The following is a 21,402-nucleotide window of genomic DNA, read 5'->3' as shown; positions in this document are numbered from 1 at the left end:
CAGAAAGGAAGCATCAGGAACTTAACTTGTCCGGCTGCTTATGTAAATCATAATAAGGTGTCTGTCTATACCATTAGATGCCTAAATATTTTCCAACAAAAAAAAAAACCCTGGGTGCTATTTTGCAAAATGCGGTAGGAAAGAAAAGAGCTATTATTTGGCCATGAAATGCCACCCATGTTTATGCCACTGTATAAATAATGATGGTAAAATATAGTTTAGATATTACCTCGGAAGCCACGAGGTGGCGGTGTCATAGTTTTCCTGGTGCTGCAAACTGAAACATAATTTTCTTTTGAAGTATTTAAAAGTCTTTATGATATTTATCTTTTTTTTTTAAGAAAAATGAGGAAATACTGAGATATTTGCTTCATTCCTGAAGTCTGACAATGACTGAAAAATTATTTTCCTAAGAAAAGGCAGAAATTGTTGTGTACAGATGAGGAGCTGTGCTTCTCTGAGGGGTGTCATCTTACTGTGTGTTCAGTACTGGGAGGTCTAAGAAGGCTTGTGAAGAATGCTGAATTCAGAGATGATCATATACTGCCCAAAAGTCAAAGCATCACACCCTGAAATCAGCCAGTCACCAAAACCTACTTTCATTTGAAGCAGTAAAAATAAAAGTAAAAAATGTCAGTTTCTTCCTATTTCAGTTTTATTTTGAAAGCCTTATTCCTCCCTGACTCTACTACTTAGCTAACCTACTCAGCGTTTGACCTACAGTAATAGATATCCGATCTCTTTCATGAAAAGGTTGTCCTTATTGGGATACAGCGGAACACAACATATGACCATTAATATGTTCATTAAAAGTATGCCGGCATTACATTTTTTCAAATGTTAAGAATGCAGAACTACTAAAAAAGTCAAAAGTAAGAGATACTGTTGTCCTATTCTAGTCTTGCCAAGCCTTAAAAGAAAATACAAGATCCCTGCTGTAAATAAGGAAAAGGTCACACAGAATTTAGCAAGTGGTTTCCACTGAATTCCCTGGCTCCCGTTTGTTCTGCACCCACTGAAGGGTGGCACGCAGGCAGCCCTAGTTCAGAGTTTTGCTCTGTCCCAGGGCTTGGGGTTGTGGCCATCATTCCCTGTGCTGACTTTGCGCCAAGGTTGAGTTGTGTGGCCCAAGCACAGTCACCATCACGTTGAAAAGATCGGTGTGACTGGATAGATCACATCTGTCAGGATCTATCAGAGTCCCAGCAGGATGATTAATTAAAGTAATCTTATTCAAACACAATATATCAACTCCAAATTACTGTACATCCAATGTGAGCTTTCTTTGCCTATTCTAGCAACCCTTCAATAAACGCTGGGGATGTGAGGCTATGAATATGCAAATGGAGGTGTCCTCAGCAAAGCCAGCACTGCAATTTTCCTAGCCAACTTTCAGAGCAGGGATTGCACCTTCAGTGAGCTCAACCTGGTAGCTACTTTCAAAATGGCCAGTGAGCCTCCATAGTAGATGCAATAGTGAAAATGCACTTTTGTTTCACTTCTCTGATTCTGCCTCCTCCTTCTCTTTTGACCACTCCTCAGTGTGATCGTATCCTCTTTCCTCTTCCAGCTCTCCACACAACTCTGTCTCTTAATCCCCTTCTCTGTTCTCTCTCTTGGAATAATCTCACCCACAAATAAAATCTCAGCTGCCCTCTCAACTACCTTGCTATTCCAGATTCCTTAGGTAGAGTTTAGTTCAGAAATTAAGATACCTAAATGTAAGCGCCTTCTTGCGGTTATCTGCATGTGAGTTGAGTGCTCAGTTCACATTATATAAAGATGTGATTAATACTGCCAGGCAATACTAGAAACATGGAGATATCTAAAATGATCAATGCCACCCTTTCTGTCCAAGTTAACATTTCAGTTTCTCCTGTCAACATCTCCCATCAGCAGCAGCTCAAGTTAAACCTGGTTCAGACACAGCTTACAGCCTTCCTCAGCACTTTCTCAGCTGTGTCCTGTTGCAAGTGTGAGAAGCGCCAGCACCATATGCCTCCCCCTTAAGTACTCTACCTAAGGGTCGTCATCACCTTAGAGTTGTCTCTAGATGCTCAAACGTGGCCTGTGTCTAGATTGCAGATTCAGTCTGAGTGAGATCTCTGTAGCCTTTCAAATTTATCCGTACACATATTCAAAGCAATGGCTTCTAGCTTTAAATTGGGCAGGAGCACCAGGACAGGTAGAACCAGCGCTGAATCTCTGTAAAAGCTATGCAGACTACTTCCTATCCAAAGGTGACAGATGTGTGTAGTTTACATTCAACCCAGTGAAAAAATATCAAGGTTTGATTAGCAAATCCTTTACTGGAAACTTTCTAATTGAAAAAGGGTAATCTGTTCCATGTAAAGGTAAATACTAATCAGGTTATTGGAACCACCAGGATATGAACAGCGAAAGAGGACTAGTATAATCCGTAAGGCAGAATCTCTGTTATCTTTTGAGATGATGATTTAAGAACTATCTACAAATCTACTGTGGTAGAAGTAGATCCAAGTGTCTCTCAAGTAGGTCCAAGTGTATCTCACTAGCCCTGCCTTTAATAAAACTTGCAAACTGAGAGAATCAGAAGTGGTGAACTTACTCCCGTATATTTCCTTGCATCTTTATTCTTAAACAAGAGACAAAACTCTACAGTGAGGTCTAAAGTGACCTGTCATAATAAGAAGAAACATCAGCAGCCTTGAAGCAAACTGAAGGAATTTAGAAGCTCTATTAGAGTTGGTTTTTATATCTTTGTTTGTGGGCTTTGTCTGCTTTTTTCCCCTGAAACAAAAATGAACTGCTTCAAAAACTCTTGGACATTACTGGAGATAACAAAATTTTGCAGGAATTTTTCCAGTGAGACTGGTCTAAATTATTGGTTTTGAAACCTCCACCTCTTGCACTTGCCTAGGTGTATCCCTCATAGCGCACAGGCAAACGGGCTGGGTTCTTCTTGTTTGAGCATTAGTACTGAGCAGGGATACCCAGATTAGACACATCTGCTGCCTTATGTTTTGTATGTAGTAAATTAAGAAAAATAAGGTGATCTTAGATGAACTGAATTACATTCTCAGATGTTTTTCTCTGTCCTACCACTTCCTATAAAAGGAGGTTAGGCTGACAAGATTCCCAACCTGGGCACCTCAATATGTACTTGAAGTGAAGTGAGGTGGCTCTTGCCCAGGTGACTGAATGGCACCAGGAGAGCCCGGGGAAGCAGAGGCTAACACGCGCCATTCAGGGAGCAGCTCCTCACAATGTCAGCGCATGTTGGCGTGAGGGCGGTAGAGACGGGAAGCAGCCTTTCCTCTTTATGTCCCATCGCACCTCCACCCAAGCCATTCCCCCTGACATGTTTGCACTGAGATTAGGCCTCTTTCTTGATTAACGCCGATAGGATGTGTGAGATGAGACACTTTGCAGTTTTCTGAGATAAATAACGTTAATAGTTATTACGTCATTATCGTCATTAAAGAGTGCTACTACATACCAACAAGATGTTTACAATACATTTTAGCTCTGAGAAAAGCAGTAATAACTGCTTTAAGATTTAAAAGTTCTGTCTAAGCTTACGTGAGCAGCAAAAATTCAGAACACCTAAGCTGAGGAGAATTTGTATGAGTTACTTTCAGTGTAACTTCTAAAGGTTTCACAGAATCGATCCTTTATTTCTCAGCAAGCTGAGGTGCCAGGCTGAGGTGACCTGGATGCCTCGAGTGGCAGCTGAGCTGACAGGTTGACTCGGCTGAGATGACCGAGGTGACCCAGCCGCATCTGGTGGCCAGAGTCACCAAGGCAGGTGAGCCAAGTAAATCCAATTTCTTCCCTGTTTTGCAAGAAATGTTTGCCTACAAAAATCCTTGCATTTCATAGGGAGTTATGTGAGCAGCTGGCTGTACACACAAGCCTCTAACGTGTACATTAATAATAAAACATTGGCAAAAGGAAATATTTTCAGAAGTAGCTTCCTAACTCAAGATCCCAGTTTTCAAGCTGTCCTTTTAAGTTTATTTTCACATGGGGCTTACCTCTGACCTATTTAAGCACCAAAAAATGTTTCCTTTAGGATTTGAGGACCTTCAGAAAAATAATTCTATATTAGACCTACTTTCTCCCTAGTCTTCTCTAGAGGCTTCCTTCCTGTCTTACCTTAGACAAGACAGTGGTTTTCTCTTGTTCCTCCGTCCCACATCAGTAAAATGAAGATAATAGCACGTCCTAGCTCAACAGTAGCTTTTGGGGAGGATAAAAACAGCAGATTCTGAGACATTCTTCAGTATATTAACAAGGGAGATATATATAACGAGGGGAGGGTGTATGTAAGAAAGAAGAAAGAAAGAGTAAAATCTTTCTTGTCTCTTACTTGGGAGTCAAACTTTGGGAGTTAATGTGGGAGTCAATCAGAGCGGGATTTGTCCTGATGGTAATTGCAGCTTTTATAGGATCATTTAAATTGTCTGTCAAATGAAAATATTTCTGTATAATGAGCATGCTATTAAAAACACCCCTGCTCAACTGAGGGCAGACACAGTCACCATATCTATGAGGGACTGGCACATACCCATGGCTACAGCTGCATCATGTGAAACACAGTGCACAAACCACTGGCCTGCCTGAGCCCTCCAGAAGTAGACTGTGTAGGAAGGCAGTGCAAGTCCCTCGCTTTAATTTTAAAACGCACATTACTTTCCAGTCCCTCACTCCTGATGCACTTGTTATATAGCTACATGTCCTGAGCTGGATAGGTTTTGTCCTGATGTTCCTCTCTGCCCTGCTGCCCTCTTGTTCCCATTTTTGGTATGGTGCTTTTGTTTCTTATTAGAGGCAAAATTAAATCCAAAGTGATCGAGATGAGGAAGATGTATTTAAAAACTCACATTTTAACTTTGAACTTCACCTCAAGACAACGAGTTAAAAAAACTTTCAGATAGCAGGTACAGAAAAGCGAAGCATAAAATTACAATGCTGGAGTAATCACTTTTGGTTTGGCTCTGTATTACCTAGAAACTCTTAGTTTGTTTAGATTTGAAAGTGTTCCCAAACACAAACTTAAACTTTAAACTCACCTGAATCCCTGCTAGTTTGTTAAATTTGCCTTCCCTCTGGATGTTATGCAGCAGTGTTACTAGTTCCTGATGGACTATAACAGGTAAAAATTTAATAATACTGTAAGGACACTCTGAATTTTTTTATGTGAAGAAATATATTGCTATGGGTATAGATATATTGGTAAGAGCACAAACATTTCCTGTCTATACAATATGGGCGTGCTCCTGCCTAATTTAAGGTTATGGATTTTTAACATGAACTTAATTCTCAGTAGTATTAGATACATAATCAGCACGTGTCTAATTAATTTATGAAAGTTACTGAAAGAAATAATTTCTTATCAAGATTATTATGAGCTGGGCTGTGTCCTAAACTAGCCTTACGAAATTCAGCTTTTGGCAAATATCATATACTTACATCATTATAGGAAAACAACGTTACTCTAACGTTAACTCAAAAATTCAGATTCTTTAATGATAATGGACCAAATCCAGCTTTGACTTACAAAAAATTGGCTTTGTCAGTGAACACATCTCTTTATCTTTAAGAATGTATTAACATAGGTATTGTACATAAGAAGTAATATATCCTAAAAGACAGCTGGGAAATAACTCATATTAATGGCATCAAGTAAAAAAACATTTTTAGACCTATGTTCTTCTTCTACATGGCCATGTAAAAGATATTTATTGTATATAGTCATATGCATGTAAAGACCAGATTTTCCAAACTAACAAGAATTCTGTGTAGAAGCCCCTAGAGATGGTGAAAAGATGCTGATGAAACCTAGATACAGTCCCCCAAAACTGAGCATGCTGGGTAGATTTTTACTACAAACTAAATCAGCCTGAGGTTTTGCCAAAGATCTCCATTTTGATAGTAAGGGACAGCTAAGATGTAAGCCCCCAAAACTGCACACGCTTGTGTATGCCATTAATTTCATTACCACACACTATCTCTAATGGAGGTTTTACAATTATATTTTCTGTTTGAAAGTTCTGTTTGAAGTTCTTTTCTCTCTTACGCATGTTGGGAGAATATTAGGAGGAAAAATCTTCCAGTTAATCTGATAATAGGCAAAGTGTTAAAAATGGAAGAAGTAAGCAAACAGAAAATAAAGGAAAATACATTTTGAGGAAAATACATTTTTCCTCAACTCTCTCTCAGCTTCACTCCTCTGAGGTGCTGCTTATGGCAGCATTACCTGAGGCAGTAGCACTCTGAGATGCTTTCACATAAAGGAGACATCTGAAGGTGACAGGTTCCCTTTAAACTTAAAGGCGCTCCCCAAAGTTAATAGTTGTGCAAATGACCCTCGGCAGAGCTGCAGTAACTATTAGCACTGGCCCAGAAACCAGGCAGCATTTGCCCATGGCACTCTGCATCCCAGAGCTTAGGCATGTGCCTAACTTTACGCATGCAATTATCTCAAGTGAAGCTTGTCCTTCAAAAGTAGGCATGTGCTCCAGTGCCCTGCTGAATTAGGGCTGTGTTTGCTCACGCGTGCTCTCGTATGTGTTAGTAAAATCACACCCTTCCTCTGCTCACTGCATGCCCATGTAGCTGGAGGCAGGATTTGTCCCTGCACTTTTAAGTAGGCAAATTTTCAATTTCCAACCTGAGGAATGATCTGTCTGCTATGACCTCTGTAAACACAAACTGAAGGGAAAAAAGGCTGCACTGTGAACCACAGGAATCAGGCTGAAAAGAGACTTCTGGAAACAGTTTCTAATAGTTGGTCCAAAAATAATCCTGCAAAGCATTATGATACCTGGAAGTATCATAATCAGAGAAATTTTCATACAAGACAAATACAATATACTTGTAGCTAAAATAAGGGAGAAAACGCGTTTAAAATGTACTGAAAAATATGTCAAGAAACTGTAATCAGACCATTTTAAGGCAAATGAAATGAATGTAAAATACCAGTGAATATATAACAGCAAATTCTCCACTTTATAAATATCTTACTTTTAAATATCATGGTGTTTGTTTCCAGTTAAACAAAGTGGCACATACGTGATACTGGTTTTGGTTGTTGCCAATGTGCTTCTCTGCAGTATTATGCAATAAGCTAGAAAAGTCCTCTACTTAAAAGCCGTTGCTTCTGTTGTTTGAGCCCACTGAATGCACTGAGGGCTACTGCAGTTGTTTCTGTATACATGGGTGTACATAAACAGGGAGGTGAACATAAAATCATAAAGACCGTATGAACAGTTTTTTATCTGTTAAATAATTTCTTGGTTTTGCAAGTTCAGAGATACTCATTCTGGGATTTAACTGTATTGCAGTACAGAAGGGAGGCAAGGCTGAGGTGGGGAGCAGCACTGTGATCTGCACCACCTCCTCCCAGTCGCCCTGCTCCTTTCCAAGGGGTGAGGTTCCTCCACCGGCCAAACTAATGGGAATTGCGGCTGCTGCAGGCCCACCCTCCTCCTCTGTCTCTGACCCTGTGCTTTGCAGGCACTAGTGCTCATATTACGGCATAGCAGATGGATTTAAAGAGCTGATCTGTCGGAAAACTAATCTTTTGTTCTTTTGGGTGATTATTTTTCTCTGGAACTTGCTGTAGCAGCATCCCACACGGTCACAGCAGTACTAGGGCTGGCACAGCAGAGGGCACGGACCCAATGCAATCCAGACTTTCAGGTGTGCCTAACCATATCCGCATGTTCCTCCGTTCACAAGCAATCCGGTTAATTGATGCCTACATCGTTCCCTCAGATTTTGGACTCGGTTGTAGTGTTCAGTTACCACATTAGAATCAGAAAGACAGATGAGGAGAAAAATGCCATCAAGTTAACAAAGGACTTCCCTTTGCTCAGTCAAAAAATATAGAAAAGAAATCACCTGTGCTATGCAGTGCAATTAGTGGAAACACATCCTAGTTACGATCTTTGTTTTGGCCTGGTGTTTCCATGCAAATGGAGAACTGCCCAGGGTAGCTCAGTGGTTAGAGATAAGGACTTTTAACTGGGGACTTCTATTTCTGGCTTTGCAAGAGAATTTTGCAATCTTCAGCCATGAGCAGAAATTTCTTCTAGTGCCATTGTTAACCCTCTTACAAACAAGCATAAAGTGCCTATTTAGCTTTCAGAATCTAAGGGCTTAGTTAATAAATGCCTACATAATTAATAAATAGCCATAAAGTGCAGTAACGATCAAATGAAGTTCCTTGGAGCCTACAGTTCTGGGTCTCAGTTGTGGTATCTTGCCTGGTGTGCAGAGAGAAAATAACAGTCACAGTTATGCTTTCCCTACAGCCCAACCCACCGGTCAGCACCAGCTATCCTTGCCCATTGGGTGCTTTTTCAGCCCAGGAAAGACAGAGGTGGGATAGATTACAGCAGAATGACTTGAAAGGACAAAATAATCACAGGGTGAGGGCCTCTGGCACAACCCCTTCTTTGAACTGCCCCTGGCTTTTTGCAGCCAGGCTGCCTTCCCGTAAACAAAGATTTCTAGAAATTAATGTTACGAATTGCCACAGCAGGCTGTTGCACTGATTCTCTACCTTTGAATCGCTAGTCTGTAAGACAGTTGGGTTGGGTGGCATCATCTATGCTCTTTTTTTGCATACCACCTCCAGGGAGGCTCAGAACTGAACTGCTGTCAGTCCAGATTGAAGTGCACTGCTGCAGAAATGGAAGGAGCTTGCATAATACTTGCCAGCACTGAGCTCAGGTCTAGAAATCTTTGTCTCATACTTTTTTAAGCATTAAATTAATTCAAGACTGTGGGTCTCATTTCCACTGTCCTGCTCCTTGTGAAATTCATTTACTTGTGAGCTAAGTCAGAAGTCTCTAGAGTTTCACAGTGATAGTGGTGTTTTGTATTCTCTTCCAAAGAGAAATCAGATCCACTGATGGTACTATATGGCTATAGTACCATGTAGTATAGTGTGATCCCGCAGAAATGCATAGTAGACTCATTTCTGATTTGCAGGTTCAAAAAGTGCTTAGATCCAGATTCACAGAGGTATTTGAATGCTTTCTCCATACTGAAAGTAAATCAAAGTTGGGCCCCTTAGTGAATCTGATTTTTAAGACCCAATTTTGCTACCTGTATTTGGGATAAGTGATTTCTTAGGCTGTGAACATCACTCATAATCAAACCAGTACGACTGAGTGGATCCCTTAGTGTGCTGTAGGTACACCGTGGTGATGCATAGAAATGCTGGTGGTTGTATATTTTCATTCCTGTTTTTTACATTTGAACGATCAGCTTCAACATAGTCTTGCGATTCATTTTCCTAACTGTACGTCTGTATTCCTGGAGAAGTGATTGTGTTGCTTATTAGCTCCCTATCTTGAAGGACGTCTGGGCTGGGAAGCACATGCCCAGTACTCTCTGCAGGGCATTCCAGTTCTCCTATTGAGTAGGAGAAGATCATTCCGACAGATTCTCCTTTGCACTTTTGAATTGTTTTTCCAGTGCCGTCAGCTTTCTAAAACGTGCCGCACTATCATGTTTATGCCAGCCTTCTTAACAAAGTGCAGACTACCAGCTCATTTTGGACAGGGGACAGAAGTGAGGAAAAGCTAAAAGAAAAACTTGACAATAAATAGAAACGTAGTAGAGGGGCTGCTTTGCCACTTCACCATACCTTAAAGGTGCTTCAGACCTCTGTGAAGTTGTTTATGATGCGTGCATGGCACTGTGAGAACCGTGAAATGAATATCAGAGGATTACTAACACCCTGCTGCACTGTACTTGTCTCATACAGCTCACCTAAAATAACATGGCATCGGTATGGTCAAAATGGAAAGGAAACATCTGTTTCTCCTTTTTATGTTAGTGACAATCCATTTGTTAGCTTTAGAATAGCACAGACTACCCCATTGATAACAGCTCTGCTGCTGGCTATTCAGCCCGAGCAGGTGCATCAGGAGCTGAACAGCAGAGTAAGAGCAGATAATATGTGGGTCTGTCCGTAAGAGGATGAACACTGGACTGAAATCTTTTTTCTTGATGTCATTTCCTTTGAAAAGTGGTAAGAAAGACTCTTCCAAATCTGGTGTGGCTGTGTGTCCCCACACTAACAACTGATCACGAAGAGGAGCATGGTGAGCAGGACAGTCTTACTGGAGCCATGTTCTTCTCTCTAAGGGGTGGTACTGTGTGTTTTACCTCTCAATCTTCCTTTCCTAACTAGTGCTGAGTATTAATTGAAGTCAAGGTCATTGAAGCAAATGGATAGATTTTCAATGATTTCAAACAAATGATACCAGGTCAGCCAGGACATTTGTATTGCTACTTATTTTTTAGCAATTGCTTATTTTGGGGAACAGAAGAAAGGATTAGTTTTACTCTCATGTTGTGCAATTTTTAGTGTGTTGCTAATATATATTAAATGAGGAGGCGATAAGTATAACCTGCCCTGTAGCCTCTTCTTGTTGAAATGGACTATCTTTTTTCCAATTTATTGTAAGTAAAATACTTACAGGAAAAAAATACTGCAGAGTAAGAATTTCACAAGTTAAACACATAGAAGGTTACACACTGCCTCAATTACACATTTGTTTTTGCAGAGAATTACTTTCCAGCTAGGTTAGATGTCTTTATCACTAGTGCCAAAAAGCCCATAGGAAAGAGAGACAGATAAACAAATTGTGAAAGTGCTGCTGATGCAGATTAGGGGAAGGCTGGCTAACTGCTTTTTAAAAGCATTTTGTTCTGATGTACAGCTTTGTCTATATACATATCACAGTGACATCCCAGGCCTAAAACAAATACATACAATACTTTATTTAATTTTCCTTTCAAAATGTTTTGATGTGAGGTCTGACATTTTTCCCATGGTTAATCATGAAACTGGGCAATGTTTCTTACAGTTCTTACTTCACTCATGCAAAACACTCATCCATTTACATGGTATGATTAAGGGGAGCAGAACTGGGGCCAAAAAAGGAAGCATGCACTGGGAAAATAGATTCTCCGATCACTTCTATTGGACTATGGAGCCTTTCACTTGAAATCTGGTTTAAATCAGTAGCTGCTGAAACTCATTACCACAGAGATGGGTCTTCTAGTTCAGGCCCTGGCGCAGAGACTGTCAGCCTCTGAGCAAGCTTCCCGAGGGTACATGACCTCCCTCCATGCCTCAGTTTCCCAGTAGCTATGACACTTGGGAGGGAGAGACCCCCAGGACTTGCTGTTTTGTGTCCCATAGGAAACACATAAGTGTCACTACGGATAGATAGCTATTTGATGGTCTATATGAAGTGAGGTGCTTTCAGTTGAATTACACGCGGGCAGATGTTCAGAGCACAGCTTGCGCTTGAACGCCGTGACAGAGGCAATATGGGCTGAACTCATCCTCCACTGCACACCTCCACCGTGTCCAGGGACGAGCCTGGAGGTGCCAAAGTCCTCCCACTGACCTGCCCTCTCAGGATAAGATTTTAACATCGCTCAAGCCCAGGCGCCCAGCCGTGCCCGGCGGCCGGGAGGGCAGAGGGAGGCCTCTGCGCCCGGGGGCCTGCAAACGTCCCGCTGGCGGCTGCCTGGGGCAGGCGCCGTCGAGGGGGGCCGCGGGTTGGCTCTGCCCCTCCGGGGAGCAACAGCGAGCCTGGCCGGGGCCGGGAGGGACTGAAGGAGGGAGGGAAGGAGGGATGGAAGGAGGGAAGGAGGGATGGAGGGAGGGAGGCGCCCCCTCCCTCCTTCCCTCCGCCGCACGCCCGGGCTCCTGTGATGTGGTGAGTCACAGGCAGGTCAGGACCGCGCCGGAGGGGCGGAGGGAGCCGCGGGGACCGGCTGATTTACCGCTGGGAGCCGCCACCAGCGCGGCGGAGCGGGCTCGCAGTGCCGCCCCGCCAGCCCAGGTGCCGGCCGGGAGGCCCCTGCCCCCGCCGGGCCGCCGCCGCCGCCCCCGCGCCGCGGACGGGGCCCCCGCGCAGCCCAGCGGCCGGACCCGCCGCCCGCAGGTAGGGACGGCCGCCGCGGCCGCGCACGGGCGGCCGGGGGAGAAGGGCGGCGGGTGGGTGCCCCGGCAGCAGCGGGGTCGCGTAGGTGTGCAGGGCGGGCGGGCGGGCGGGCCGGGCCGGGTGCTGGAGCGAGGAGCGCGGGAGCGGAGCCCGCCGGGGTGCAGCGCTCGCCCCCGCTGGGGCGGCGATGCCGGACCGCAGCCCGCTCGGCCGCCCCGGGTCCCGGGGGGGCGCCCCGGGGGGGCGCTCGAGGCGGGCTCCGCGGTGAGTCAGGAGTGACTCTGCCGAGGGGGAAGGGGAGCGGGCCCTGAGCCGCGCCGCGCCGCGCCGCGCCCGGCAACTTTGCGGGAACGCGGTGGCTCCGGCGGGCGTGGGGGGGGGGGGAGGGGGCGCGGGGCAGGGAGCCTCCGCGCCGGGCGGCACCGCGGCGGCGGCGGGGCGGGCGGCGCGGAGCTGCGCGCCCGCGGGGTCGGCGAGGCAGGTGAGCGGCGAGGTGGCCGGTTCGGAGCCGCCCTCAAAGCGGCAGCCCCCGCGCTCGCCCGGCAGCGCTTCCCGAGCAGGGCGGGCTCCGCGGGCGGCGCTGCCTGCGCCGGGCGGACCGAGCTCCGCGGGCAGCGCTCCCCGAGCAGGGCGGACAGGGCGCCGCGCGGGGCTGCTGTCGGCCGCGGCCGGCGCCTCGCCGCGGCAGCACGAGCCCCTGCGCCCGTGCCTGCCCCGCGGGCGCGGAGAGCTGCCCGGCGGAGGGCAGCGCGCTGCCGCGGCGCGGCGGAGCCGCCCCGCGGACGCCGGGCGCGCCGCGCTGCTCGCGCCGGTGCTGTCCGCCCGCGCAGCTGGGAAGTTCAAACTCAAAAGCGGTGGCTCCGAGGTTTGCGTCGGTGGTGGTGAGTGAGGCTGGCCAGCGCGGGGCTGGGGTTGGGGTGTCAGCTTTTAAGGTTCGCCAACTTCTGGATTTTGTACTTTGTGACTCTTCAGCGTTTACCGTCTTTCCTGCGATCGTGTTGCCTTTTTTCATTTTTAACAGCTGAATTTGCTTAAAATGATAAACAATTTCCACCATAGAGTGACATTCCACCAGTGCTGCCATGTCGGCATTAAAGTAGATGGTCTTTAGCTTTATAAATATTAAATATACTCCTTAGAAATTGTAAGCTTCATACATACATCCTAAAATAGGGATTAATAATTGAGTGACAGTAACGTTTAACAACCTGTGCGTTTGCAACCTGCAGGAGGTTATTCAAGCTACAATGCATATTTTTTCCAAAGAACCTTTGCAGTGTGGGGTAGTTCATTTGCTTTCATCCAAAAGGTACTTCTTGCATTGTCCACCAGCAAAAATAGGATCGTGTGATTTTTTTTTGAGATCTGAGAGGTTGAGATTCATAGTCAGGCACGATAAAGTGTCTCACATGTTTCTCTAAGAGCTGGTTAAATGTTTACAGATTATACACTGTGAGAGCAAAAAGCTGGCCTTTGGCAGGAGCTGCATATTGAAAAAAAAGTAGAGAGAGAATGACTGTATCACTTGTTCTTTGTGTGCCCTAATCCTCTTCAGCAATGTACGATTCTTTTCCAACTGTATTCTAATACAAACTGAATCATTTGGGGGGAAAAAAAAGGAATATATTTAAAAATATTCATCTATTTCCAGAAAATAGTCACTTTCTTCTCCTTGTTGATGGGGAGGAAATCAATTGTCCTTCTTTATTATTCTGTAGGGTGTTTTCTTTCTCCATAGGATGACCACAGCATAGCAGTTCTTTATCTATAAAGACAATTGCACATGTTGCACTGGAAAGTGGTTTGCGGAGGTGTTGTTGGTTCAGGGGAGATGGCAGTATAGCCCATAGATGGACGGGAGCACACTAATTCAGGGCAAGCCAGCCAGAAACCCAGAACTCCGCAGAGGTTGGCTGAACAGCTCACAACTGCAGAACTGAGTGGCAAACGCTTTCCTCCCACAAATGCCTTCCCCATACTGATTTTCCTGCACTTACAGTTTTTTGGTTTCTTAGCTGCTGACCTGTAACCCCTTCCTGCTGGTCCAGTGCAACGGAAGGGGCCAGCCCACCTATTCTCATTCTTCTGTGATCTGCAAGTGCCTGCTCTGTATTTTTCAACTCAGAGGAGAAAGTCAGAGTCCACTAACTCCCAAATCTGGCTTCCAGGACTCGGGAGAATAGCTCGCACAGCTGGCTGCAGCGCAACAGCAGCAGTCTTGCCTTCACAGCCACAAAGGGAACCTGATGCCAGCAACATGCTACGCTGGGGTAGCCAGAGATCCCAAGCTGTAGCAGCAGGAGCCCCAGACCTCTGGATCATCTGTTTTGTACCACAATTTCTTCATGGTGCTGACATGTCCAGACTGTACCCGCTTCAGACAGAAAGTAAGGAAAGGGACTGCATCTTCATAGGTGTTTCTGCAGTGTCTGGTAGGGTAAGGGAAATACTGCTCTAGCTCTCTCAGCACTACCGAAACACACATCATTACTGTCGAATGAGAAAGTGATAGAGTAGCTGAATAGTATTCTCTGAAAACTACTTGGACAGGAACATAAAATCCCAGAAAGGAGTTCAGGGACCTCAGCTACAAGATCTATTTGGTGCAACAGCGAAGGAATGGGTTGGAGGGTGATACTCAAACAAACCTGTGTGAGTTTTTGGCTTGCAACCACACCTTGCTGGCCAGTTCCTGTAAAATCCTGGTGACCACGTTTCCCACCCCTACCTCCCCGTTACTACCCCTCTGGCTGGTCTTTGAGCTACAGACACAATTTCGTGTCTCACAGCCTATTACCATCAGTGGAGCTATCAGCCTGTGCATCCTGTCTGCAGTGGCCACAGCCTGTGATTGCCTCCCACACAGAGCTTGTAGCTCCATGTAACTCACCACTGATGGACTTGCCACATCTGCTGCTGCGTGGCCCTGTGGACTGAGCCATCAGCAAGGAGACGGGACCGTGGCTCCATGGCATACCCCACAAATGGCATCCCTCTGCCTGGCTTGCCTGTTCCTCCCTGCATGGCCAAGCCAGGAGGGTGGTTGTTGTTCTCACCTTGTAAAAATGTTGTATTTTTCTTGGCAATGGTTTTAACAGATCTATATCTCATACGTAGCAACTGATGCAAGCATGTTAGCAGAAGCCATTTTTAAATCAGTTTCCTCACCCAGGGGAAATGTAGTATAGACAGGGCCTTCAGGAAACGAATAATTAGGTGACCTTTTTCCCCCCAGAATATCAGGTCTGTTTTATGTAGAGCTGTTTGAAGTCACACAAATTCTCATTACTCTCAAAATCTCTAACCTTGCCTTATTTAAGATACCTTTTAGGAAATCAAATCAGTGTTTCAATCTAATTTCTAAAGGCATTCAAACACATGGTATGTGTGCTAACTTGTTTCCTCTAGCATTAACAAATCTAGAAAATTGCCAAGCTATCTGCCTTCAGGAAAACTATTATGCTGTACAAGAAGATAAAGTATTTTTTCCTCTAATTTTGAACATAAAAAAAAATAAAGAAAAGGTGAAGTTATCAGACCAAATTCTTCTGGCCTAAAGCGCCTTTGAAGGAAAGAGTGTTACCGAGTAGACTGGCATTTTCAGGTGTCTGCTTTTTGATATGATCTGAGACTTTTTAGTTGCACTGTGATCTTTTTCAGTCACTTGATGTGACTGGATGTTGACCGAGTCGCCTTGGCTCAAATGGGCCTTCCTTGAATTAGTTGCTATTGCCTGCACCAAATACCAGAGATGAAAACAGAGCCGGAGATAAGAAGTTGACTGTTACATAGCCTGGTGTGGCAGTGGAGCGAACGGAAGAGCGAGGAAGGAGAAGCGGTGTGCGTAACACGCAGACGTTTGCTGCAACATTTGCTGCACGCAGCAAAATGGGGAGGCGGTGGGCAGCCTTGAGAGCCCTCTCCTCCGCCTCTCCCGCTGGCACTCCAATCTCCAGGGATGTCAATGCCTGGAAACATTTCATTTTTCACGAGGGTGTCAATAACAGAACAGTTAAAGCCGAGGTGTATCAGAAGCTCAAAATCCTTAAACAAAATGCTTTTTTTGTGGTTCCTACAGCCATATGATAGTCTCTTCTGCTGTCCCCAAAAAATTAACACAGAATAGGGCTTTTGCATGGAAGGTAATGGAAGGGATCTTATTGAATTCATGATAAATTCCGTTGCAAACGCATGTGAAAGGAAAATTGCCTAATGCTTTCAAAAGATTTTCATTTTGCTCAAGTGTTCACACCACGGCCATTGCCGTGGTATTTGATAGCTCTCCATTTTATTGTGTATGTTGCAGTTTTAACCTCTGTTTTAAGGGTCACATTGGCATGTTTTTTTCCCATAGTCACAGAAGAATAACAATTTCTATGTAAGTTGCTTTTCTCTACCAGAGCTCCTTCATTTTGACGTTTATCCAACTAAACAGTATTAGAATCTTTTTGGCATGGACTGGTATCATTTCTACTAAGGATCAGTGACCTAGCTTGATAAATTTTAAAAATAAGCAATATAACTAAATATGTGACATTTATTGAAATTCATTCTTTGCCATGGAGCTACTTTCTTTCAAAAATATTGAGAATAGTAAGGGATTGCAGATGCAATTTGATTACATCTACAGTTGTTACCATTTGCCTTCTGAAAATTGATTTCCTCCCCCCCACCCCCAGCTTGACAAGCTTATTGATTAAAAACTCTGCCCTGGCCTAAGACAGCATTTGTTTGTATTTGTGTGCCTCCCATGCAAGTTGTAACAGGCTCTCTATACTCCTAAGCTATTGGCGTGGTAATGTTACTTAGCAATTGTTTTAAACTATATGATGACACATCTTTGAACCCCATTGTATGAAGGAAAAATACCTTCTGACTGGAGGGAGATTTCCTGTTTATGTGTGTGTTTGCTGGAATTAAGCCTTCCCCTGTGTGCTGGCTGAGTATTTTTTTGTAATCCAAAATGGTAACATGGCAGGTTAGCTATGGAGTTTATTTTTTGGACAGGATATAGGTCTTTTTTTAAAATTTTTTTTCAAAATAGCATTGCTTTGGAGTTGATGATGAGGCATAGGGGCCACTCAATTACGCTGCTATGAGCAAACTCAGTTAATTGAGGCTGCACAGTTATAGAGAGATATTTTGGCAATAAGTAAATAACTTTTGATATTTTTATGCAATGTAAGTTGTTTGCTTCCCACACAGAAAGTTTTTGACTTCAGGCAGATATCCTTTCAGCATAAGGATACGAAATAATGGCAAACGTGTAATTTATTTTATGAAATAATTGGAGTCACAGCTTCAGTTGTGGCTGAAGAGCGTCCCTTAAAATCTTTAGATTTTCTTTATAGAGAGAAGAGTAGCCCAACTAGTGGCCTCTGGGCAAGAGCCAAAGGGCAGGATGATTGTACTCAGTACCTGAGAGGCTCTCAGCTGTGCAGGCGCAGACAGACAGGTGCCCAGAAAGCAGAGCAGCTATGACGCTCCTGCAAAGCAGCTGTGACACTCCTGCCACTTGCTCTGGGGTCCTCTAGGTGGGCTGTGACCCTAGGACCCCAAGAGCTGCAGCTAAACCCCCTTGAGAGGGGAGACCTGCTGCCACAAGACTCAAAACGGGCATTTTGCCTATTAACTTCCACATGGCTGGACCACCCTGAATTCATGCAGTAAAGTTATAGCCATTTATTAAGTACAGTTTTGGGGTTTCTGGTTTACTTCAAATGATGCTCATTTTAAACAGCTGTCTGGGACTGGGAGCAACCTGGGCATATGTACTAATTCTGCAGAGGGTTTATGAGAGCTGAGAGTCACCCAGCCCATCGGGGGCACATCCCAGCCCAGGCTGTGCTGCCGGCTGCCCTCGATCACGTTTGCCCCACGGAAGTCTGCTGCCTGTGTCTTCCACCACAGAGTCAAGGACCTGCAACACAGCCACATGCCAGTTTTAAGCAACTTAACTTTTTATTCCTTATTGGTTACAATTAGAATTCCAGAGTTGCTCCAGAATTTTACATTTTTCATTTATTTTAGGAGGTATTGTTTTCTTTTATTTCTTTTTTGATTTTGTTTTTGTTTTTTAGTTTGAGCTAGCTGTTGAACCTCATGTTTCATTTGCATTGTTTTTTCCATATAAGAAATATTCTAGCTAACGTGATTTCAGGCTTAGTATAGTAGAACTATTGCACATTGTGAGTTACTAGTGGCATGGTTTTTTATTATTGTTTTGCCTTTAGCTTTATTATGAATAAGAGTACTTTTTGGATTGGTTGGCCCAAACAAAATCACCACAATTAATCAACTAAATCCACTATTTCAGGATCATTAAAGATATTTATTAAGAAATTGGGGTTTCCTTTTTTTTCATGAATGATCCTATGAAGAGAAAGGTAGTTGGTTTCTCAGGAACCCCAGATTTTGAGAAAATTCCCAAATCTGTAGGTTGTCCCAAGTGTATGACTAGAGAAGAACATGTTTTGCTCCGTAAAGCTGAAATAACTTCACAAGCTTCACCGGTCTTCAGATATATGCCGGTTTAACTGAAGCTTGGATTTCTCTGTGTCTTTAAGACTGATTATATAGCTAAAATAGAATTAGGTTTTCTGTTATGGAAATTGTATACGATTTTATCTGTTCTTATATTTCCTCATATCAGTTATGGCAACTATTATGTACTTTTCATGAGTGTCTTTATGACATGTGTCTTCTCATCCAAAAAAAATCAGTTTCTGTTAGCCAGCTCTGAGAAACTGGGATAAAGAATAGAGAGAGAGTTTCATTAAAGACAATGGAAGGTGTTAGTAGCTGAATTCATGTCAAAAGTAGATTAATTTTTCTTTCATAATGTCATTGAAAATGTTAAATGAATTACTGGACTTATATTCAGTTTTCCTATCTACCTCTAGAAAGTGGGTACTGATTTTAAATATTATATTTTACTGTCCTGCAATGGCTTTGTTAAACTCTTCAAATTTTTAGGTTCTTTGTTCTTTGGACTAGAGGCCAGTATCTTCTTGGGGAAAAGTATTTTTTATTAATACTCAGTATTTGATGTCATTCTTACAGATGCCCAAGGGTATAGTTAAAAAAAAAATACAATCAAACTATTAATCATGCTTTAGAAAGTAGGCAGAATGCGTGCGATATTGGACTCCACTCAAGCAGTGAGCCAGTGTGGAGCTCACTGCATGATTAAGGACTTCTGCATCAGAGAATATAATTCAGATTTCACCCTTGAAAAATGTACTTACCTCTCATTCAAGTCACTGGATAAGGTTGAGCATGTCTGAGGATGCAATTTAGCCCGCTAACTTTATCTTAACTGCTGTTTAACCCTTCTGATGAAGGCAAACTTTGGCATGCGCTTTGCTATTACCTTCCTGTACATGTTCAAGGACAGTGTTGCATGATAATGAGTTCTATCCTTGTCTGTGCTTGTAGCGCTTCAAACTGGTAAATCGGTGTGTTCATCTAGCCAGGATGTAGGTTCCTTTAGTTAAATGCAGGGTGTCTAGATACAAGTTAATCCCATCACCTTCAGTGGAAATTATGCAAGTACTGAGACCCAAGTGGAGGACCCACACTTGTATTAATGCTTTATTTCTATATATAGTTTTCCTTTTCCCATTCGCATGTATTTAGTTTTTACCAAGTATTTTCTAGTCAGAATCTGAACTTCCCAAGTGTCTGTTTTTCCTGGTATCAAATGGATACAAAGGATGGGCTTACACAGAAATTGTCAGAGCATATGGCACAATGACAGCATTTCATTGTGTCCTTTTGCTCTCTCAGAGGATCAAGCAGCTCCTTGGTGGGGGATGTCCACTCCTGTGACACTCCTCAGATCCTACTAGGGCTCTTCTTTGGCTCAGCAATCGGATTGCCACAGTGGGAAAACCCTATTGAATCTACTCAAAATGGGAACATTACTATATAGGGTAGTTTTTTAACTATCCTATAGAGTTTAATACTGAATTCTGTTCTTACTTTAGAATTGCAATATATTAAAATCCCACTACTTTTAATATTCCATGAAGTCCCATAGAACTCAGTTAGTCTTATTTGTATCAAGTTCCACTGGATTTTGTCCTGATCTTATATATACAAAGGTGATGGAGTGCTGGGTGCATCCATTTGTAGGTTGAATCTTTCCACCTTCATGAGAAATTCGGAAACAGTAGCCATCTATTCTCCTGGACAACTATGGCAGTCTATATCAGAGAAGGAGCTCTGCATGCAGAGCGTGCTCACGGGAGTTGGGAAAGATGAGAGCCAGACATGAGGAGGTATGTCAAGTCAGCACAGAGTGCATGAAATCACGTAATTCCTAAATGACCTTCTAATTGTAGGACTGAATCCCATGTTTTTCCTGCAGGGCTAAAAAGGAAAAACACTGTGCATTGTCATTATCAGTCCGAAGGACTGTTTCCCAGTTCTGAATGTTCTCTGAGTTTTCGTTCATTCTGAAAACATATTTACAAAAATAAGTATATGTTTGTTCTTCTTAAAATGTAAGCTGCCATGATAAAATCAGCCTGTGGATGGTTCAGCAACATCTTTGCTGCTTCCTGAAAATTACTGTATGGTTTTTTGTTTGTTTTCAGAATGAGAGGTTTTTGCATAACATGCTTTGAAATAACTCTTTTTATGCAAATAATTTCAGACTTCTCTCGTAAATTAAACCTAAGCTGGGCCAAACTCTGCCTGCAGAGAAGCACACGTGGCTTCCAAAGTTCGCCTGCCTTCAGCAGGAGAGCTTCCTGCTTATCTGAGGAGAGTATTTAGCCTGAAATCCCTTCAGGGCACAAAAAAAAAAGGTAATACAACCAGTGAATTGTTTTCACAGTACAAAAAGCCTTTCAGGAAACAGTGCTGAGCAGTAAGAAATGGCTAAAGAATAAGAAAGTACCTGTTTGCCTTCTCGGGTGTTGGTGTATCTTTAGCATTTTTTTAAAGGCAAATCTGAACATAGGTTATTTACTGAGACCTGCATTGCCTGCTATTAATGGGGTAAAAGCCTATCAGTCAAATACTTGACTGGGCATTGTTTATAGGGATTTCAAAGACATATGAAAAGATAATGCCCGTGTCCATTAGCTAGTTACTTGGAAACACAATGTGGGTTCCTTCAGTCTTTCTTTAAAGAGTAATGATTTTCTTCATTAAGAATATATAAGATTTTTAAAGATTTACTCTTCTGCACCTATAATCCCTGTTAAGTTATGCCTTGTACATCTCAGTATTTATCTTATATCATGTATTGCTCATTTTAAATGAGGTAATATTGAGATTCTGTCATGTCAACAGTTCTTCTGCCTTTCAGGCTGTTTTAAGCAACCCTGTTTTCTAGTTCTTACTCAGCTAAACTATCACAGGAATCGATAAGAATATTGTTTTCATAGAGACTGCGAAGTCAAGTCATTACTACTTGGAAAAGGTGGCA

General features: G+C 43.4%; 1 protein-coding gene across 4 annotated transcripts in view; it reads left to right on the top strand.

Annotated features, from left to right (window-relative positions):
• Positions 1 to 11,536: 11,536 nt before the first annotated feature.
• The window catches only part of MET (MET proto-oncogene, receptor tyrosine kinase), a 91,398-nt gene continuing 81,532 nt past the window's right edge, over positions 11,537 to 21,402 (top strand). Inside the window, exon 1 of one of the 4 annotated variants that reach the window (XM_068932682.1) lies at positions 11,537 to 11,963. In XM_068932682.1, the coding sequence (XP_068788783.1) occupies positions 11,652 to 11,963 (312 nt within the window). In that variant the 5' untranslated portion in view covers positions 11,537 to 11,651. Of the gene's footprint in view, positions 11,964 to 12,425; positions 12,445 to 12,788; positions 12,845 to 21,402 lie in introns of those variants that run through there. The other 3 variants (XM_068932673.1, XM_068932692.1, XM_068932702.1) reach the window with 3 other exon arrangements.

This window comes from Struthio camelus, chromosome 1 (genome assembly GCF_040807025.1).
Source record: "Struthio camelus isolate bStrCam1 chromosome 1, bStrCam1.hap1, whole genome shotgun sequence".
In the NCBI taxonomy this organism is placed as follows: domain Eukaryota; kingdom Metazoa; phylum Chordata; class Aves; order Struthioniformes; family Struthionidae; genus Struthio; species Struthio camelus.
The sequence above is the reverse complement of the archived record's forward strand: the minus strand, read 5'-3'. Positions and strand labels throughout refer to the sequence as shown.